The following is a 17,754-nucleotide window of genomic DNA, read 5'->3' on the forward strand; positions in this document are numbered from 1 at the left end:
GTCCCTCTCACTTCTGGGAATCCTCATTTCCTAAGAGTGACCACGGTCACAGAAGGCATCAGGCTGTATTTGGGAGCAGGCAGAGTGCTAACACGCAGAATTACAGGGCCTAAGGTCTGATGACTTTGTTCTCAAGTAATACCTCCTTGGGAGATGGAGGGAAGGAAGGCAGTGACCTAGAACATTGCCCACTGAAAGGACAAAGATGAGTAGCAGGAAGTTGGAGCCATGGTAACAGTGATACCATCACCAGCTTCAGGGGTAGAGGTCCCCAGCAGTGCCACATGTTCTCAGAACGTCTGCTGATTCAGGGAGTCTGGAGTGATAAGCCCACGTGGGTGGTCTTCGTTGGTCAGCTTCTTCAGGAGTCTGTAGACCTGTGTTGTTCTAAGTATGATCTGCAGAGCACCTGCCTCAGAATAGGGGAGGAGAGGAGGGTCTGGTTTCTGTATCTTTGTGTCCCTTCCAAAACCAAAAGTCATGGGACACCAAAGGATGTGCCTCTCAGCCATTGAGAAGGACCCCCATAAGAGCACCCAGTGGCAACCCCCCCTTGCCCATCACACAGGCAGGCACCCCCAACACAGGATTGACCCAGCTTGAGACTTCTGTTTTATGTTTTATTTTATTTTTTAAAAAATATTTTATTTATTTTTTCCTGAGAGAGAGACAGAGGCAGAGACCCAGGCAGAGGGAGAAGCAGGCTCCATGCAGGGCCTCAATCCAGGGACTCCAGGATCACGCCCTGAGCCGAAGGCAGACGCCAAATCGTTGAGCCACCCAGGGATCCCCGTTATTATTATTATTTTTTAATAAAGGTTTTATTTATTTACTCATGAGAGACACAGGCAGAGGGAGAAGCAGGCTCCCTGCGGGGAGCCTGGTGTGGGCTCCATCCCAGGACAACCGGGACCACGATCTAAGCCCTGAGCCAAAGGCAGCCGGTCAACCACCGGGCCACCCAGGTACCCTCAGACTCGTTTGAATTGCAGAGCTGCCCCGCCCCTCCCCCGCCCCTCCCCCCGCCGGCGTCCTCCTCCTCCTCAGGGTACAGAACTAGGTCAGGCCAACGTGGGGGGCGCTCTGCCGCGCGAAGAGCCATTGTCCCTCCCCCACCAGCAGCAGCGCCAGCAGCACCTCCCAGGCCCAGTTCAGTTCGCTTCATTGGAGCGGGTTGATGGAGTCTGCGAGGGTCTCGGAGGTGCCCGGCTCGGGAGGGGCGGCGGGGCCCCTCACCGTCTGGGCCAGGGTGCCCCCGCGGCGGGTGCTGGACGCCTCGGAGCCGGTGCCCTCCAACAGCTTGGCGACGAAGCCCACGCCCGCGGAGCGCAGCAGGCCGCCGCCCGCGCACGCGTACAGCACGGGGTTCACGCTGCTGCTCAGGAAGGCCAGCGCGATGAACACGGAGCGGGCCAGGCGCAGCCACACGCCCACCGGCCCCGAGCCCTGGCCGGCCAGCGCCCGGCCCGCCTCGGCCAGGTTCACCACGTGGTAGGGCAGCCAGAAGGCGGCGAAGGCCAGGATGATGAGCGCCACCAGGCGGCCGGTGCGGCGGCTGCGGCGGAAGCGCCGGGCCTGCAGCCTGCGCCTGATGTCCCAGTAGCTGGCCACCACCACCAGGAAGGGCAGCAGGAAGCCGGTGAGGGCCTCGAAGAGCAGATGGAAAGCCCTGAGTCGTTCGCTGGAGTACTTGGTGAAGCACACCAGGCTCTGGTTGGTCGGTGCCAGCACCGTGCGGTACATGATGACGGGGATGGCCAGCAGAAAGGACATCACCCAGATGCTTGCCAGCACCCACCAGACAACGGACTTGGTACGAAACTTCTGGGACACAAAAGGGAGGGCCACCGCCAACGAGCGGTCCAGACTCATGGCGGCAATCAGCAGGACGCTGGCGTACATGCTGACGCCACAGACATAGTGAAACAGGCGGCAGCCAGCCAGTCCAAAAACCCAGGTGCCTTGGCCCACAGAGTGCAGGAAGAAGGGGGCAGTGAGCAGTACAGCCAAGTCGGCCACAGCCAAGTTCAGCACCAACAAGGCAGTGACAGAGCGCTTCCGCATCTTTACCAGGATGCTCCACACCACAAAGCTGTTGCCTGGAAGCCCCACAGCCAGCGCCACTGACAGTAGGATGATAGTCAACGGAATGATGAACATGACACCTAGTGAGGAGGTGCTGCTCACGATGTGGTGTCCGTGGCCACTGCAAGGACCTGGAGAGTGAGGGCGAACACAAGCATGAGGGTTGGGGACCAAGGTTTCCTGAGACCCTGGACACACCTAGCTTGAGTACTCTAGCCTGTCTCCAAGATCAGCAGTATCAGTTGCCCCTCTGCAACCTCCTGCCTTCATCGCTGCCAACAGACCCATCCTCGGGGGATCTGGCTGAGCAAAAAGACTAATTTTCTAACTGGACCATGGGGCTCCTTTCTACACACAGACCCCACTGCAAAATACAGAGCAGTAGCAGCAGTAGTATTTCCATAACCTTTCTGCCTCCTTCCCTTCTGAGACCCAGAACAAAATGGGGGAGAGGGGCCTTTCTTACCAGTGCTGCACCCCTCAAAAGGCTAGCTTCTCTATCACTTGCCAGGCCCTTAGCCTGCTCAGTCCCATTGACTTCTTCAATCATATACCCACTTTCTCCAGAGATGCCCAGAGCCCACCAGGAATAATAGGGATGGCGAGCAGTTTGTGGATAGGAGACAAGAAGAAATCCTCCCCAGTCCTTTTCCCACTGGTCAGGCTTTCTTTGGAAATTCCTCTGCACCTTCTCTCACCATTGTATCCTGCTCTACCACTACTTCCCCAACTCCCAGGATACTTACTTACAGGCTTTGCTGGGTAGTGGTTGGAAACTGGTGCCAGTCCCAAGGTCAGGGCAGAGTGGTGTAGCCTATTCCCAGATCTGCCCCAGTTCCAGGGTCCCAGCCCCAGACCTGGGTGCTGTCCGCTAAGTCTGCCAGAGAGGAAGTACCGAGAAGCCGAGGAGGGGGAAGATACATCTTCCTGAGGGTGGGGCTGAAACTCCTAGCCCTCCCTTCACTGGGGGGGGGGGGGGGAGATAGTCTTTGTGTTCCAGAAGAGCCTAGCAGGGAGGAAGACTCCTTAGGGGTGGGACCAGATGAGAAGAGCCTAGGAAGGTGTAGTGAGAGGAAAGAGAGGGTGAGGGGAGTGAATAGGCTCGGGTGTGGCCTCAAATGCAGGTCTAGACTGGAGAATTGGAAAGAGTAATAAACTGTGTCATACAGGAGAAGGAGGGAAGGAAGCCAGAGACAGGAAATGGACTCAGATTGGGAGGCCAGAAGGTTGGGTATCTTTATATGTTGTATAAATATTGTAGATTTTTAGATTAACAGGAAGTGTAGGTTAGACGTGTGGCTTAGTTATGGGTTTGGGTTAGGACTTAAAGAGGACAGCACCCTGTCTTTGGCTTGGGTTCAAACCATGAGTGACTTTGGAGAGGGAGGGCTCTCTTCCAGAACTCCCACCTATTCCCTCATTTAAAAGGGTTGTTTCGGGATCCCTGGGTGGCGCAGCGGTTTGGCGCCTGCCTTTGGCCCAGGGCGCGATCCTGGAGACCCGGGATCGAATCTCACGTCGGGCTCCCGGTGAATGGAGCCTGCTTCTCCCTCTGCCTGTGTCTCTGCCTCTCTCTCTCTCTCTCTCTCTCTGTGACTATCATAAATAAATTTAAAAAAAATAAATAAAAGGGTTGTTTCAATTCTAAGAAGCCAAAGTCCAAAGGATCTCCTTAGTATGGTACAGAATGTCAATTTCTTCCTCCTTCCCTGGCCACTTGCCCTGTGCTTGCCCATGTGGCCACTGCCACATGGATTTGAATTTAATATCTGAGCACTGAGCAAAGAGGTCAGCACGACCTCTTTCCTACCTTCCTGTAGTTGGCTGTCCAGTCCCACTGGACAGAGAAAGTAGAGGCTGAGCATAGAGAGAGGAAGTGGGGGCAGTGATGCCCCACACCTGCCCTGCCAGGAAGGGAAACCAGGAATGTGCAAAGGGAAACAGCCCCCCAAAAGGCCACTCTTCTCCTTGCTTGGAGGGAGGGCAGTTTCCCCCTTTAACCTCTCCTGCAGAAGCTAAGATCTGACAAGTTTTTCCTTTGGTCTGCCTGTGAGGCATCCTGCTTCCCTGCCAACTCTCACTTGTCAAGAGAGATGTGGCATAGAAGGATGGTCATTGAGGTCCCTTACCCTTATGCCCACTTTCTCTGCTTCGAGAAAGGCCACCACAGAGTTGACCCAATAGCTATGAGGCAGAGGATGTGATGCAAAGAAATGTGCTGAAACCGCAGCAAGAAGGCAGAGTTGAGGAAGGGCTCTCTGACCACAGAAGTTGTGTGAGACAGGGGCTACGGAAGAGAGGAAGTTAGGGAGCCTCTGCCCCGGCACATGAGAACAGGAAAAAGCCCCTGCTGTCGGTGTCTGAGGATGAAAGTTCTGGCTTGCTGCTTCAGGGTCAATCAGAGGCTCCTTCTGATGAAAGCTGTGTTGTCTTTGCCTCCTCTAACAAACTACTCCCCAACCCCATGTCTCTCAATGGCCTTTCTTCCTCCATCTTCAGACTAGATACTCTAATCTAGGTACTAGATCCAGAACTCCAGACCGCCTCAGTTTGGGTGGCCCTAGGTGACCCTGAGGCCTGAATTTCCTTTGCTATTTCTAGGTCTCTGCCTGGGTGATGTAAACATCACCAGAGTAGAACTTGTGGTGATGGTCTGAGGGAGCACTCAGTTGACCAACCATCTAAGTTTGCCAGGGACTGAGAGGACTGGGACAAGAGAATTTTTGGGACTAAAACTGGGAAAGTCTTGGGCAAACAGGGATGAGTTGGTCACTCTAGTGACCACACCTGTGTGTGGTCATCCACTAAAAGCAATCCTATCCTACATCCCCAAATGCAAAAGGGCCAGGATCCAGAACAGTCTGGGGAGCTAGAGATGGAGGCATTCCAAAAGACGGCAGCCAAAAAGTATGGAGGGTGCTGACTAACAGCCAGCAGGGGGAGCTATGGAGTAGCAATAACTTCTCTTGGGAGGAGTCAAGACTTGGTGGAGAAAAAAAGGAGACAAAGGAGAGGTGGCACCTCCCTGAAAAATTCTTCCTGTCCTCCAACCATCCACACCATTCCCCAGACCTGCTCATCTCAGCCCCAACTCAGCCCCAAATGTCCCCAGGGTGAGCATGTGCCTGCTCCCGAACTCTGGTGAACTTTGGGAAAAGAGTTGGCTTCAGAGAGGAAGACAAATCTGACTCCCAGGGCTCCTCCCCAACAGTACCAACTGCAAGACAGGAAAGCTTTCCTTTCAAACTCCGCAGATTGTCTTTCCCCTTCCAGAGCCAGGGTTTTCTTCACTCAGCTCTTTCAGACCCCAAAGAATGGATCCTATCCTCATTCCTCATTCAAGCATCTATACCTTTCCTTCCTCTTTCTTCCTTTATTTCCAGAGTGGTTCAATAGGTTGGCCTGAGGGAACCAGGCCACCCAGGCTGAGGAGGATAAGTCAAGATGCCACTGAAGGCTGGCAGTGCCCAGCTTTGGACTGACCCAGTGGGGAACCAGGTGGCTTCAGTACAACTCAAGCATGATGGACTACCAGTGGGGGCATGCATAAGCCATCATGGAATGCCCCCACTCCAGTGTATTTCACAGTAGCTATTGGCAATAAGTAAGCAGCTCTGGTACATGGGCACATGGCAACCCGCAAGCACACAATACCATCACCGCTTGCAATCCCTCAGTTTGGAGGAAACTGGGCCTGCCCCAGGTATATAATTCTGCCCAGAAAGATCTAAACTGTGGCCAGAGAAGCATCCCCCAAATGCTCCAGAGTGGTTCCCTGAGTTCTGCAGGGAGGGATGATGGAAGGGAATAGGGAAGAGGCAGGCCCGGTTGTAGGGTTTGGAGTCAAGGGTCCCATCTCTGACTGTCCTTCTCCAACCCGTCCCCGGGATCTCCACCGCCTCGGTGGCCCTGCCCCACCACTTTGAGCCGAGGGGTAGCTCGGAGCTCCATGGTCCCCTCCCTGGAGCGGCCGCCACCTCGGGCGTCTCCTGAGCCCTCAAAGAGCCTCGTGAGGAAGCGGGGGCCTGCCCGGGGCAGGAGATCCCTGGCGGTGAAGACGTAGAGCACCGGGTTGACGCTGGAGCTGAAGAAGGCCAGAGCGGTGGTTCCAGCTCGCGCAGCCTGGCCTGCACCGCCCAGCCTTGCCAGGGCCCCTCCCGGCGGAGCCAGCGCAGCCGCCACCTGCAGAACGTTGACCGCGTGGTAGGGGGCCCAGAGCAAGCCAAAGGCCAGCACGATGGCGCTCACCAGGCGGCCCACCCGCGACCCCTGCCGCCCAGCGCCCCAGCGGGCACCCCGCAGCCGCGCCAGTGTCAAGCCGTAGCAGCCGAGCACCAGGCCGAAGGGAAGCACAAAGGCAGTCAGGGTCTCCAGGCTCAGATGGGCGGCGGCGTGGGCCGGCGACGGGTGGCACAGCTGGCACACGCGGTCTCCCCACAGGTGGCGGTAGACGGCAGCCGGGGCGGCGAGCAGCAGAGCGGCCAGCCAGACGGCCAGCAGCAGGCTGCGGGCCAGGGCGGGACTGCGCAGCCGGGGCGCCAGGAAAGGCCGGGTGACAGCCAGGCAGCGCTGCAGGCTGAGCAGGCTGGTGAGCAGGACGCTGGCGTACATGCTGAGCGCGCACACGTAGTACACGGCCTTGCAGCCCGCCTGGCCCAGCGGCCACGCCTGCCCCACCAGGAAGGCCACGAAGAGGGGCGTGAGCAGCAGCACCGCGCCGTCGGCCAGCGCCAGGTGCAGCGCGAGCGTGGCCGCCAGCGGTCGCCCCCGTGCGGGCCGCCAGCCCGCCAAGCTCCACACGACGAAGCCATTGCCCGGCAGCCCCACCAGCGCCGCCAGCAGCAGGAAGGCGGTGCCGGTGACCCGCGAGGCCTTCCAGCTCAGCAGTGTTTCGTTCCCCGGGGGCCGATAGCAGGCCGACATTCTTCTGCACCTACCAAGGGGGACGGAAAGGGCCATGGAAGGCATTCAGGGGTCGGGGCAAAAGCCCAGTACCCCTTCTGCCAGATGAGAAGGGACTGTGTCTCCTCCTGCTTCTGTCTCTTCTGTCTAGGAGAGAAGACCCTAGCCGCAACGCAAACATGATTTCTTGGAACCCAAATCTCCTGCCCTAGTCCTGACTCCCAGGCTCTCCCTTACCTCCACCTCCACCCATTTAGCTGGGCCCCTCCTCTGGCCAGCCCCCTTCCTACGCCTGAGCTCAAAGTGAGCAGTGGGAAGTAAAGGTCCCTGAGCCAATCTACTTACCCAGCTGGGAGCTAGTAGGCTCGGAGGCGTACAAGAGGCATGGAGAAGCCGAAAGGCACAGCAGCAGCAGTGGGTGAGGTGCCTACTCCTGTCAGGTTTGCAGTGTGAGATGAGAATGAGGAGCAATGAGGTGGAGCTCTCTCTTCTCAGGCCTTTCTTGGGCCCCCTCGGGCATTCTACTCCTTCCCATCACTAACACGTCCAGGCGTGTGAGAGGCCGCCTCCCTGGGAAACAGGAGAAGCTGAAGGGTACAGGTAATGTTCTCTGATTGTGTAGGTGAGTGGGGACACGGCCGAATCCTGACTCTGGGTCATGTATCTGCACTCATCCCTCATCCACTTCTGGCCCCAGTTACCCCAACCCTGCTGCCGCCTGTGATGCTCTCAGGCTTCCCTGACCTGCACTCAGCAGAAGTGACCCAAACTCAGCTTCCTCAGCTTCCTACCTATACCTCTCATCTCTTACCTTAGGCCCTGCCCCAGTCATCCCCCACCCCCCTCCCCAGGGGCTCTCACTGGGCTGTTAGTGACAGCTTCCAGTCTTGGTGCTGAGTTATGGAGGTGCACAGAGGTACAAGGAGCTTATAACCTCCTTGAGGAATCATAACACACAACCTCGAAGAGACCCTAACACCAGGCCACATCAAGATACAAGATAAGAAGAAAGGAAATGGTGCGTTAGTAGAGACATACTGACAAGTCTCCTCTAGGTGAAAAGGTCAGGCAAAGCCTGGAAACGGAGAAATTTGAGGGAGACCAGGTACATTGATAAAGTTGAGGTAAGGGGAAAGACCCCTTCCCAGTCAGCAGCTGGAACTGGGGGCTCCTTGGGGGCGAGGACAGTATTGTCTCAGTTTGGGTTATTTCCAAAGCACAGCCTGAATTAAGGGCGTGGGTACAGGTAATCCTGCAACTGGAAGGTCTGCTCAGGGAGCAGGAGTGAGGGAGCAGGGGAGAAGAGGGGAAAAGAAAGCGAGGAAGAATATGCTCTTGAGTCTCTTCAGTAGGGATCAGGAAGCTCTCAGAATTACACAGAATGCCTTCCGGAAAGACAGAAGACCGGGGCATTGGTGCCTAGCTTGTATCCCCCATGGTTTGAGGGCTGTCCCAGAGGCATGATACACTTGTCAGGGGGCTGAGTAGGCTGCCACAGCTTCAGACACCTAGGCAGGAAAGCAGATTTACACTCATGTGATGGGTTCAGTCTTAGTGAGAGTCTGGGCTTCTATACAAACGTCCACCACAACTGTCACTGAAATCAGAGATGGAACTCAGAGCACCAAAAGTTAGTCTTAATGCCCTCAAAGGACACCTCCCCTCTTCACATTTCCTTCATGCCCATTAAGTGGCCAAAAGAGAAAGATGAGAGAGAAAGTGCCTAATTCAGTGTGGCTACAAAGAGCAGTTCTGGAGAACAAAGCCAGAGAAATGTTGAAGAACCAGCCCCTCCCCTAGATCAAGGAGGAAGAAGCAGGAAAGCAGGAAGCCAGGGTCCCCTACAGGATCCTGGTGATCCTGGATCCATGGAGCACAATCCATCCTCCCCTCACAGCCCACCCTGGCACACTGCCTCACTCCTCATTTTGTCCAAGTCCTACCCACGATCCCACCCTCAGCCTGGCCCCTATACTCCCAAAGCTGCAGTTTACAGCTCTCACAGTAGGTGGCAGCAAGTACAGCACACATCACGTACATGCAGCTTCTCAAGGATTGGGAACCAGAAACTATCCCTAGAAATTCTCTCCATAGAAAGACCAGAGATCACATCCCATCCTCTTATATAGTTCCCATTTATCCTCAGCACGCACCGCCACCAGACACACACACACACAAGCTTCAAGTGACTTTTTCGAGGAACTCTGGGCTTCAATCCCACCTCCATGATCCCATCCAGGCCCCTCCTTCCTCTTTCCCTCCCCCTTGGACTTTGCCCTTCTTACTGGCCTGGCAGGGGGGGCCAGAGTCCGGGTTGACTCATCCCCCACCTCCCTGGGGCTGAAATCCCAGCTCTGTGACACAAAACACCACCACTATTGCACCGGAGAGAACTACCCAGCCTAGAACGCACCGGGAGAGGCAACTCCCCTGCTCCTTCCCTTCACCATGGAGTACCTCTCAGCCCTGAACCCCAGTGGCCTGCTCAGGTGATTTCTAACCCTCCTTTCTACCCTCCAACTCTGACCATAGTGCACGGTAACAAAATTCCATCCAGCCCCTAGGAGACTCATTCCCCCTCCCTGCCCTCACTTTCTACAGTGGGCCTCTCCGGCTATGGAATCACCATTCACCACTCCCACTCCAGGGTTTCTCCCTCTCTCCCTAGGCTTCTCTGATCTCCAAACCTAGATCCCTCCCTAACTCTTCCAAGCACCCTACTTCCAATCACCCCCATTGCACTCATCAAACTCACTTCTTGACCTTTCTTCCCAACTACCAGGTCAGTATCCAATATGAGCTCTGAGTTTGGCCGGAAAGTCTGGACTTCACCTCCACCACCCCAGCGACCCTTCCGAGTCTGTGATTACAAGCGGACTACCCGGAAAGGTCTGACAGCTGCCACCCGCCAGGAACTGCTGGACAAGGTAAGTGAGCCAGATCCCTAAGTTCCTCTTGTGGGGGCAGCCAGGGGGCAAGAGAAGAGTGAGAACTTGGAGTGAACCGAAAGGCTGAGGTTAGTTACATGGCTGCCCCTCCATCTGAGGGCAAAAAGAGGGGGAAGGGGGATGGTCAGCCCAATGACCATGCTGTATTTGGGTCAATTCATTTCTCTTCCAGTGGGTAGAGGAAGGAATAGATGGGGGCGGAGGGGGGGTGAGGGGGGCGCGGGAGGGAGGTCAGAGGATTGGCCTTCAGAAATCAGTATGGAAAGGCAATTTGTATGACAAATCAACTTAAAGTCCTGATCCTATGAAGACTTGGTTTGCTGGTATCAACCTGTAGAAAGTTGTTCGTTCTATCAAATCTTGTTTCTTCACGTACAAAACGGAAATAATGATACACCTTCCTCACAGGGTTGTTGAGAGGAGTCAAAGAGGGCCACGTATGTCAAGTGCTACATAGATATCTGGCACTAACAAAGACTAAAAAGGTTAAGGATCATTGTTGTAGGAAACCATTCTGGAGGGCTCTCCAAGGGCAGGGGGACAGGGAGCTAGGTCACTGAAGAGAAGACTGAAGGATGGTCCTCAACAGAAGCAAGATTGCTTTTCAATTCCAAGCCAGTAGAGTGGCTCAGAGGGGAATAGGGGGAGAAGACAATAATGTGGACGATGACATAGGAGCAAAGAGGAAAAAAGTCAACCCTTATTGAGGGACCCCCAGCAACTGAACAATACCAAGATCTGGAGCCATCTTAAGGGTTGGCAATTTTCTGGGAAGTGGAGTTGGGGTATCCACCAGCATCTAGAGCCAACCAATGGGTGCGAGGTAGCTGGAGAGAGAGAGAAAAGCATGGCTAAACTCCCGCCTTTCTTCCTGTTTCCTGGGGCTGGGCAGGCAACAGAGGCCCTCCTGCTGAGTGGAATGCTAACATTGGTGCTGGAGGAGGATGGGACCGCTGTGGAGAGTGAGGACTTCTTCCAGCTTTTGGAGGATGACACGTGCCTGATGGTGCTGAAGTGTGGGCAGAGCTGGAGCCCCAGCAGGGTAAGAGGCCCACGGTGGGGTTGCTGTGGGCCACCAGTCCTTTACATCTCTCTCAAGCTTCTCGAGCCCAACCATGATCAGAGGTACCAAGAGAGGCGAAGAGTTGCCAGGGACACCTCATAGGGGACAAACAGTCCAGGTGAGGGTGGGTCTGACCCAGTGATGATGGGGAACAGTGGTGGGTATCCACAAGTCGGAATGCATTGCACCGATGGAGGTGCCCTACAGAGTGGGATGCTGTCATATGTGCCCTACAGAGTGGGATGCTGTCATATGGCCTGGGCCGGGAGAAGCCCAAGCACAGCAAAGACATCGCCCGCATCACCTTCGACGTATACAAGCAAAACCCTCGAGACCTCTTTGGCAGTCTCAATGTCAAAGCCACATTCTACGGGCTCTACTCCATGAGTTGTGATTTTCAAGGACTTGGCCCAAAGAAAGTACTCAGGTCAGAGACCAACATGTCATATTTCCCCATCCCCCTACAGTCACAGCCCCCCTAATTCCTGCATTTACCTATCCTATTAGGGCTCCCTTGTGGAAAATCCCCTCTATGGCCTCCTCCCAGGTTCCCCCACCCACTCAACTCCATCTTGTCTCTGCCCTTCAGGGAGCTCCTCCGTTGGACATCTGCACTGCTGCAAGGCCTAGGCCACATGCTGCTGGGAATTTCCTCCAGCCTTCGCCACCTAGTAGAAGGGGCCGAGCAGTGGCATTGGCAGCGGCAGGGTCGCCTCCATCCCTACTGAGAAGGGGCTCTGAACTGCTCTCTGCCCCTAGACTTGTTCTAAGACATACTGTAAGGACTCTGACAGCATCGGCTTTGGAGATCTGAGAATAGTGCAGATGAGAGAACTCACCCAATTTCCCCATGGTGTTCTGACCCCACTGCAACAGGTCCCATGGGCATAAGGCCTTATACCTCTAGCCTATACCCTTTCCCAAAGAATACTGTCTCTTCCTAGCCATCTTTCCAGCTTCCCCCTTACCCTAAAAGGCCACAAGCCCATCCCCAAGCATCTTGATTCCACTCTGACCATTGCTACATCAAGATTTCTTGCAATTCCTCCTGTCCCTAAGCTTCCCAGTGCACTGTATTCAGCCTTTGACTTCACCTTGAGATCTCAATTTCTTTATATCCTTCTCCCCAAAATAACAAAAACATTTCCAATAAAAATATAAAAATACTTATTATTAAGACTTTTGACTCCAACTTGAACTACAAAAGGGAAAGGACAGATATGCCCTTTATCCCTCCCCCATCAACACCTAATCCCAGATCCAAAGGCCTCAGTCTTCAAGTATTGAGTTCAAAGCCCGCCTCCGCTTGGCCACTGCTCCTTGCTGCTGTTCCCAAGACTCTCGGCGCTTCAGGAAAGTAGTCAGTGCCACGTTTCGAGCCACATGGTGGCCAAAAGGGTCTCTTATCAGCTCCTGGTCCCGTTCTCCTGCAAATGGAACCACTCACGTTAAGTATGATCATGCAGTCACCCACCAAGCTCAAAGGGACTCTCTCTGGGTGAAGGTCCCTCTATTTTCCCTGAGCTCTGGGTTGACCTTGGAATAATTAATACCTCATTCTCCAAAGCGGGGAAGTGAGAAGGGGTAGGGGCACAGGGCTGCATACTCAGCAGAGGAGAAGGGGAGGGGAGCAGACTGCTAAGAACCCATAGCCACACCACCCTTTAGAACTGAAGTCTGCTGAATTTAAGTCCCCTCCCCAGCCACCCAGCCATCTGGAGCGAGTCAAGTTTGGAAAGGTCAGAGAGAAGTGCTGGTACTCACCCAGCTCAGCAGCAATTTCCTTCCGGGCCCCCAAGGCTGCTCCACTCCAGATGGCATCTAGTACACGACTGCCATGGCGACTGCAGGCCAGAGCCACATACTGTCCCTGCAGTAAGATAAGCAAGGTAGGTCCCCCTATGGCAGTCCACAAAGGTATGCTGGGGAGGGCAAAGGTGAAATGAAGTTTTAGAAGTTTACAGTCTGAGTCAAAAGAGTCTGGGAACTATATATTCTCTCTTTGACTCTGAAAGACAGTCTTGGGGCAAGCTCATGTTCTTTTAATGGATGTCAGTGGGGGAATCAAAACAGAAACTAGAACCTTTAGGGTCTTCAGCACACGGCGGCACTGCTTGCGTGTCACGGAGGGACTGGTTAGGATAGCATCAAGCACGTGGGAGCCAGCAGGGCTCTGGGCTAGAGTCAGAAGTTGTGGTCCCGTCAAGGCACCCAGACTTTGCAGTATAATACCAGGACTAGAGAAGTGCAACAGATGCTGGAGCAGCAGAGATCCAAGGACTGTCACTTCCCCCAGGGCCTGGGCCATGGCCATTTCTACCTGGAAGGACAGACAGAAGGAATCAAGAGGCAGCCACCAAACTGCCACCTCTGCCTAGATGAAGCCAGAGATCTCACCACCTGCAACACCAGAGTGAAGGACTTTTTAATTCTTGGTTCCCAGTTAGTCACTGGCTTGGCCCCTCCCCTACCTCACCTGGTGCTCTGCGGGCACTGCCCCCTCCTCCTCTAGCAGTCCATAGTACACCTCATAAGCCATCAAAGTGGCAAAGAGAGGCACACAGGCCACTTGCCGGGAAGAGGGCTCTGCACAGTGGAATGCCTACAGGGGAAGACAAAACACGATGAATCTGAGAACCAACTCCCTCATCCCTAACCCCGACTCTCTTGACAGGGGAAAGCATTCAGGAGACATGAACATGTAGGTTGCATGAGGGCAGAATCTCATCTGCCTTGCTATATTCCCAGCCTCTATACACATAATAGGGTTGAATAGACATTTAGTCCTTAAACAAACTGCTCTCTTAGTTCTGGGAGACAATTTTCATTCCAGGGCTATGAGATGGGTTTGGCTTCATTTCTCTATCTGTGAACTTGGGCATTAGACCTCCTGAGTCCAGAGATACAACCACTGAAGCTCAGAGAAGCCCTAACAGGTAGAATTTGAACTAAGGGCATAAACAGGTTGCAGGTAACATCACCTCCAACAACAGCTGCAGGACCTGGGCTTGGTGGGCCCCAACTCTGCGGCAGGCCCCCACCAGGGCAACGACCACCCCTGAGTGACCTTGAGCCAGCACAGCTTCCAGGGCAGGGCTCAGCTCCTCAAACACAGGGGACAGCTGAGGAGAGACAGAGAATGAAGAATCTTTGGCATTCTGTAACAATGGATTAAGTTATTCAGAGATACCTTCTTTCAGAAAACAAATAAAAATGCTAGATAAGCATTGCTGATATCAGGATTTTGGTTTTGCCACATAAAGTCTAGGACAAGGGGGCAGTCTTAGAGTACTGCCTCACTTGGGGGAAGCACAAGATAAGGGGATACTAGAATTAAATCCATTCTTCTACCCCAACTCCCAATCCATGAGATCATAGGCAAGTATGCCTTCATGCTAAGCAGTAAAGGAAAAAAGAAACTATGGCAATAGGTCCAGCACTCATACAGATTTGTAGCCAAGTACCCAGAGTCTGAATGGGCCATAGAACCTCAAGCTGCAAATCTGGATTAAGCCAGTCTCCTGCTGGTACTGGCATCTGAGAAGCCAACACAAATCCTTTCTGGGAAGAAGGCACTTTTGTCCTAAGCTCTGAGAAGCCCCCAGGAATAACCTTTCAAGGGGAATGGCCAGCACACCACCAGAGACACCGGGGCAGGCACACAATCGAATAAAGCCCAATGAACAAAGAGTAGCAGAAACAACGGAATACACGAACAGATCCAGCCCCGTTCCCAACTCACCAGCTCACGGGTAGTAATAGCATCCAGTAAACGCTGCAAAGGAAAGTTGGCAATAGGGTGTGCAGCTAGGGCCTGCAGCTGCCCTTGGAAGTGATCCTCAAAGAGGCTCTGGAGCCTCAGGGGCTCCAACACCAGCAGAACCTGCTCCAGGAGTCTGGAGCTCGTCTGATCCCGCAGAAATAGCAGTAGGGGGCTAGGGACAAGGAGAAGGTCACCAGGCAGCCTTTACTGTACATCATCTAAGACACCCACACGACTCCATTCACTTCACACAGCCTTATCAACCTCGGAGGATCCTGAGGTCCTGAACATACCTGCCGCCTGCTGAGGAGTTGCGGCTACTCAGATAACTGATCACAGCACTGCAGAGATGAGCACAAAACTGGGGCAGTTTGCGGTGTAAGATTTGCAAGGCCACTTGAAGGCAGAAGCTGGAGATCTTGTCAGTGATAAATACTGTGGAAGAGGGCAGAAATAATAAAAGCATTTCGTCCAAAATCCAGACAACTTCAAACCTCAAGCAATAAGGTACCAGGGGCTATAGACCTAAAGGCTCTAATCAGTCTTCGAAATATCAAACCAGATCAGATTTGAAGAGGAAGAAGACTGATCTAAGTAAGGGCTTTGCATGATGACAATCACCTCCAGAAAAACAGGTCCTAGACCATCCTTACCAGCAATGTCCTTCAGAAAACAAGAGCTCAGGTCCTGAAGGTGATTCAAGAAGGTTTTAGGGACCTCAAAATCAGTTGGCTTACACTCCCGAGCTGGGGCCCTTTGTGTGTCTGAAAGATCAAAAACATGTGCAGTGCTGGGATCACAGACTACCATCCAGGAGGGAAAATAATTCCAGAGATGATGAAGGGTTCAGCTCAGAGATGCAGAACACGTATGAATTATCTCTTCACATATGGAAGACTGAACGGAGTTTTAATTTTTCGAAGGAATTTCCACCAGCTCCCCAGTGGTCCATAGGAGATAGGCCAACTCTCAGTCAGGAATTTAAGGTGTTCCAAAATCTGGCCTCATCTAAACTCTCTAACCTTATTTCCCGAAGTTTTTCAAAATGTAGGTCACTGCCTATGAGTACATCATGAAATCATTTTAGTGGATCTTGACTAGCACTTTTTCAATGGAATAGAACAGAATAATAATAATAAAAAAAAAAAAAAACAGAGAGGAAAACATTGAAGTGGACTGCATATATTAAGAGTATTGTTTCTCAGGATGGCTGGGTGGCTCAGCGGTTGAGCGTTTGCCTTGGGCCCAGGGCTTGATCCTGGGGTTTTGGGATCGAGTCCCGCATCAGGTTCCTTGCATGGAACCTGCTTCTCCCTCTGCCTATGTCTCTGCCTCTCTCTGTGTCTTTCATGAAGAAATAAATTAAAATCTTAAAAAAGAGTATTGTTTCTTGAAGTTCTGTTTGCGTCCAGTATAGGCAAGTTCAGTGATGTTTTAAAAAAGAAATTCTATAAGTTGTAGTCTAACAAAAAAAAGCCTGACATCCACTGCTCAAACGAATCACCTCTCACCCCTGGCTCATTCTACTAGCTGTCCCCCCAAACACACTAACACACTGGGCCTCTGTGTGCACTAATCTTTGCTTTGTTAAGCCTCATCCTCATTTCTCTGCTAATTCTTCAGTCATGAAGAATTACTCTTCTGCTTACTCCCTTCTTCTGGACTTCCTAAGCTCTCTTCTCCTTTAGGTCCACTTCACTCCCTCATATACTTACCAGGTGACTGAGAGCCACGGTGTCTGGCTCTCTCAGACTCCAGAAGAGTCCCTCCCAACACCTGCAGCAGAGTTCTGACCACGAAGCTGCCATGTGTGTCTCCACAGTAGAAAAGAAAATCGTCACACACCTCAGAGGCTAGTCCCAAAACCAGTTCCTCCAGGGTCTCCAAGGGTCCATCCTTGCCATCCTCCTCCTCCACATCCTCCGCCTCTTCCTTCTCTGCCAGGCTCCCCAGCAACCGAGGCAGCTGCAGCAAAGCACTTTGCAATACATGCACCCCACATCGATGACAGGCCACTAGGCGTAAGCTGGAGCGCAAAGCGGCCCAGATTCGACACAGAGATTTCAGGGGACTGAATCCCAACAGTTCCTGCATAATCTCACTGCCAGTCCTGTTTGTGGCCAAGGCCAGGGCCTGAGCCTCCACTTCCTTCAAAACATTGTGCACCATCAGTTCTGGGTAGACAAAAGAAATATTTTAAAGACTGAGAGGAGGATAAGGTTATGTTCCATTAGAGGCCCCTGGGTGGCTCAGGTCATGATCTCAGGATGCTGGGATGGGCCGTGCGTGGGGCTCCCTCGACTGGAGAGCCTGCTTCTCCCTTTCCCTCTGCCTCTGCCCCTGCCCCACTAGTGCTGTCTCTCTTGTTCGCTAATAAATAAACAAAATCTTAAAAAAAAAAAAAAAAAGGTTATGTTTCATCAGTTAGCCGAGGGAGGGAGAAGCGGGGAGCGATGAAGAGGACGTGGGAGATGAGACTCAGTCCCTATGCCCTGGGGACCCGAGAAAATTTCCCTGCGTGTCCTGGAACTTCTGCCTAAAGAATCCCTCTCAGTCCCACCCCGCCGTTGCTCCCCACCTCGTTCTTCTCCGGGCTCGGGAGCCTCCTTTAGGGCGGCCAGCGCCCGGCGGAAATACCCCAGGGCTTCGGGGCTCAGGTGAGGGTGCGCACCGAGGGCCGGCTCCGAGCTCCCCTCCGCGGGAGCGCAGTGTGGCCGCCGGCGGCCTGGCGGGCGGCGCCCTGACCCCTCGGCCCCGCGCCCTCGTTTGCCACCTGCTGGGACCCCGCGCCCCGCCTTGTGCGGGGAGCGCGGACCCAGCCCCATGAGTACTAAAGCGCCTCGTCCGTCCGCGAAGTCCTGCCCAAGCCACAGGGATCCTCAGACAGCCAGGAGCGCGCGAGGTCCCACGCAGTCCAGGAACGGCGGCGCGCTGGGGCGCAGCGTACACGTCACAGCCGCGCGACGGCCCCTCGCCGGGAGGCCGCGCCCCCG

General features: G+C 53.8%; 4 protein-coding genes across 5 annotated transcripts; 1 reads left to right on the plus strand and 3 right to left on the minus strand.

The window, feature by feature from the left end:
• Positions 1–848: 848 nt before the first annotated feature.
• On the minus strand, positions 849–3,539 carry LTB4R (leukotriene B4 receptor). 2 transcript variants are annotated; one of them, XM_041759291.1, is made up of 2 exons: positions 2,836–3,539; positions 849–2,216 (listed from the first exon to the last, which is right to left on the minus strand). In XM_041759291.1, exon 2 carries the CDS (start codon positions 2,158–2,160, stop codon positions 1,162–1,164), a length of 999 nt encoding a protein of 332 aa, XP_041615225.1. In that variant the 5' UTR covers positions 2,161–2,216; positions 2,836–3,539; the 3' UTR covers positions 849–1,161. The 2 variants fall into 2 exon arrangements, with proteins under 2 accessions (XP_041615225.1, XP_041615224.1); XM_041759290.1 differs by having other exon boundaries at positions 2,832–3,539.
• Positions 3,540–5,531: 1,992 nt separating this feature from the next.
• On the minus strand, positions 5,532–7,008 carry LTB4R2 (leukotriene B4 receptor 2). Its single transcript, XM_041760002.1, has one exon. It carries the CDS (start codon positions 7,006–7,008, stop codon positions 5,929–5,931), a length of 1,080 nt encoding a protein of 359 aa, XP_041615936.1. The 3' UTR covers positions 5,532–5,928.
• Positions 7,009–9,303: 2,295 nt separating this feature from the next.
• Positions 9,304–12,162, plus strand: CIDEB (cell death inducing DFFA like effector b). The gene is made up of 5 exons (XM_041759864.1): positions 9,304–9,476; positions 9,770–9,914; positions 10,828–10,977; positions 11,235–11,425; positions 11,588–12,162. The coding sequence occupies exons 1-5, from the start codon at positions 9,436–9,438 to the stop codon at positions 11,724–11,726; spliced, it is 666 nt and encodes a 221-aa protein (XP_041615798.1). The 5' UTR covers positions 9,304–9,435; the 3' UTR covers positions 11,727–12,162.
• NOP9 (NOP9 nucleolar protein) lies at positions 12,149–17,703 on the minus strand. The gene is made up of 10 exons (XM_041759863.1): positions 17,340–17,703; positions 16,477–16,935; positions 15,415–15,525; positions 15,055–15,196; positions 14,741–14,933; positions 13,980–14,120; positions 13,475–13,600; positions 13,082–13,318; positions 12,763–12,868; positions 12,149–12,425 (listed from the first exon to the last, which is right to left on the minus strand). Exons 1-10 carry the CDS (start codon positions 17,584–17,586, stop codon positions 12,268–12,270), a joined length of 1,920 nt encoding a protein of 639 aa, XP_041615797.1. The 5' UTR covers positions 17,587–17,703; the 3' UTR covers positions 12,149–12,267.
• Between the last annotated feature and the right edge of the window lie 51 nt (positions 17,704–17,754).

This window comes from Vulpes lagopus, chromosome 6, assembly GCF_018345385.1.
Source record: "Vulpes lagopus strain Blue_001 chromosome 6, ASM1834538v1, whole genome shotgun sequence".
NCBI classification, from domain to species: Eukaryota; Metazoa; Chordata; class Mammalia; order Carnivora; family Canidae; genus Vulpes; species Vulpes lagopus.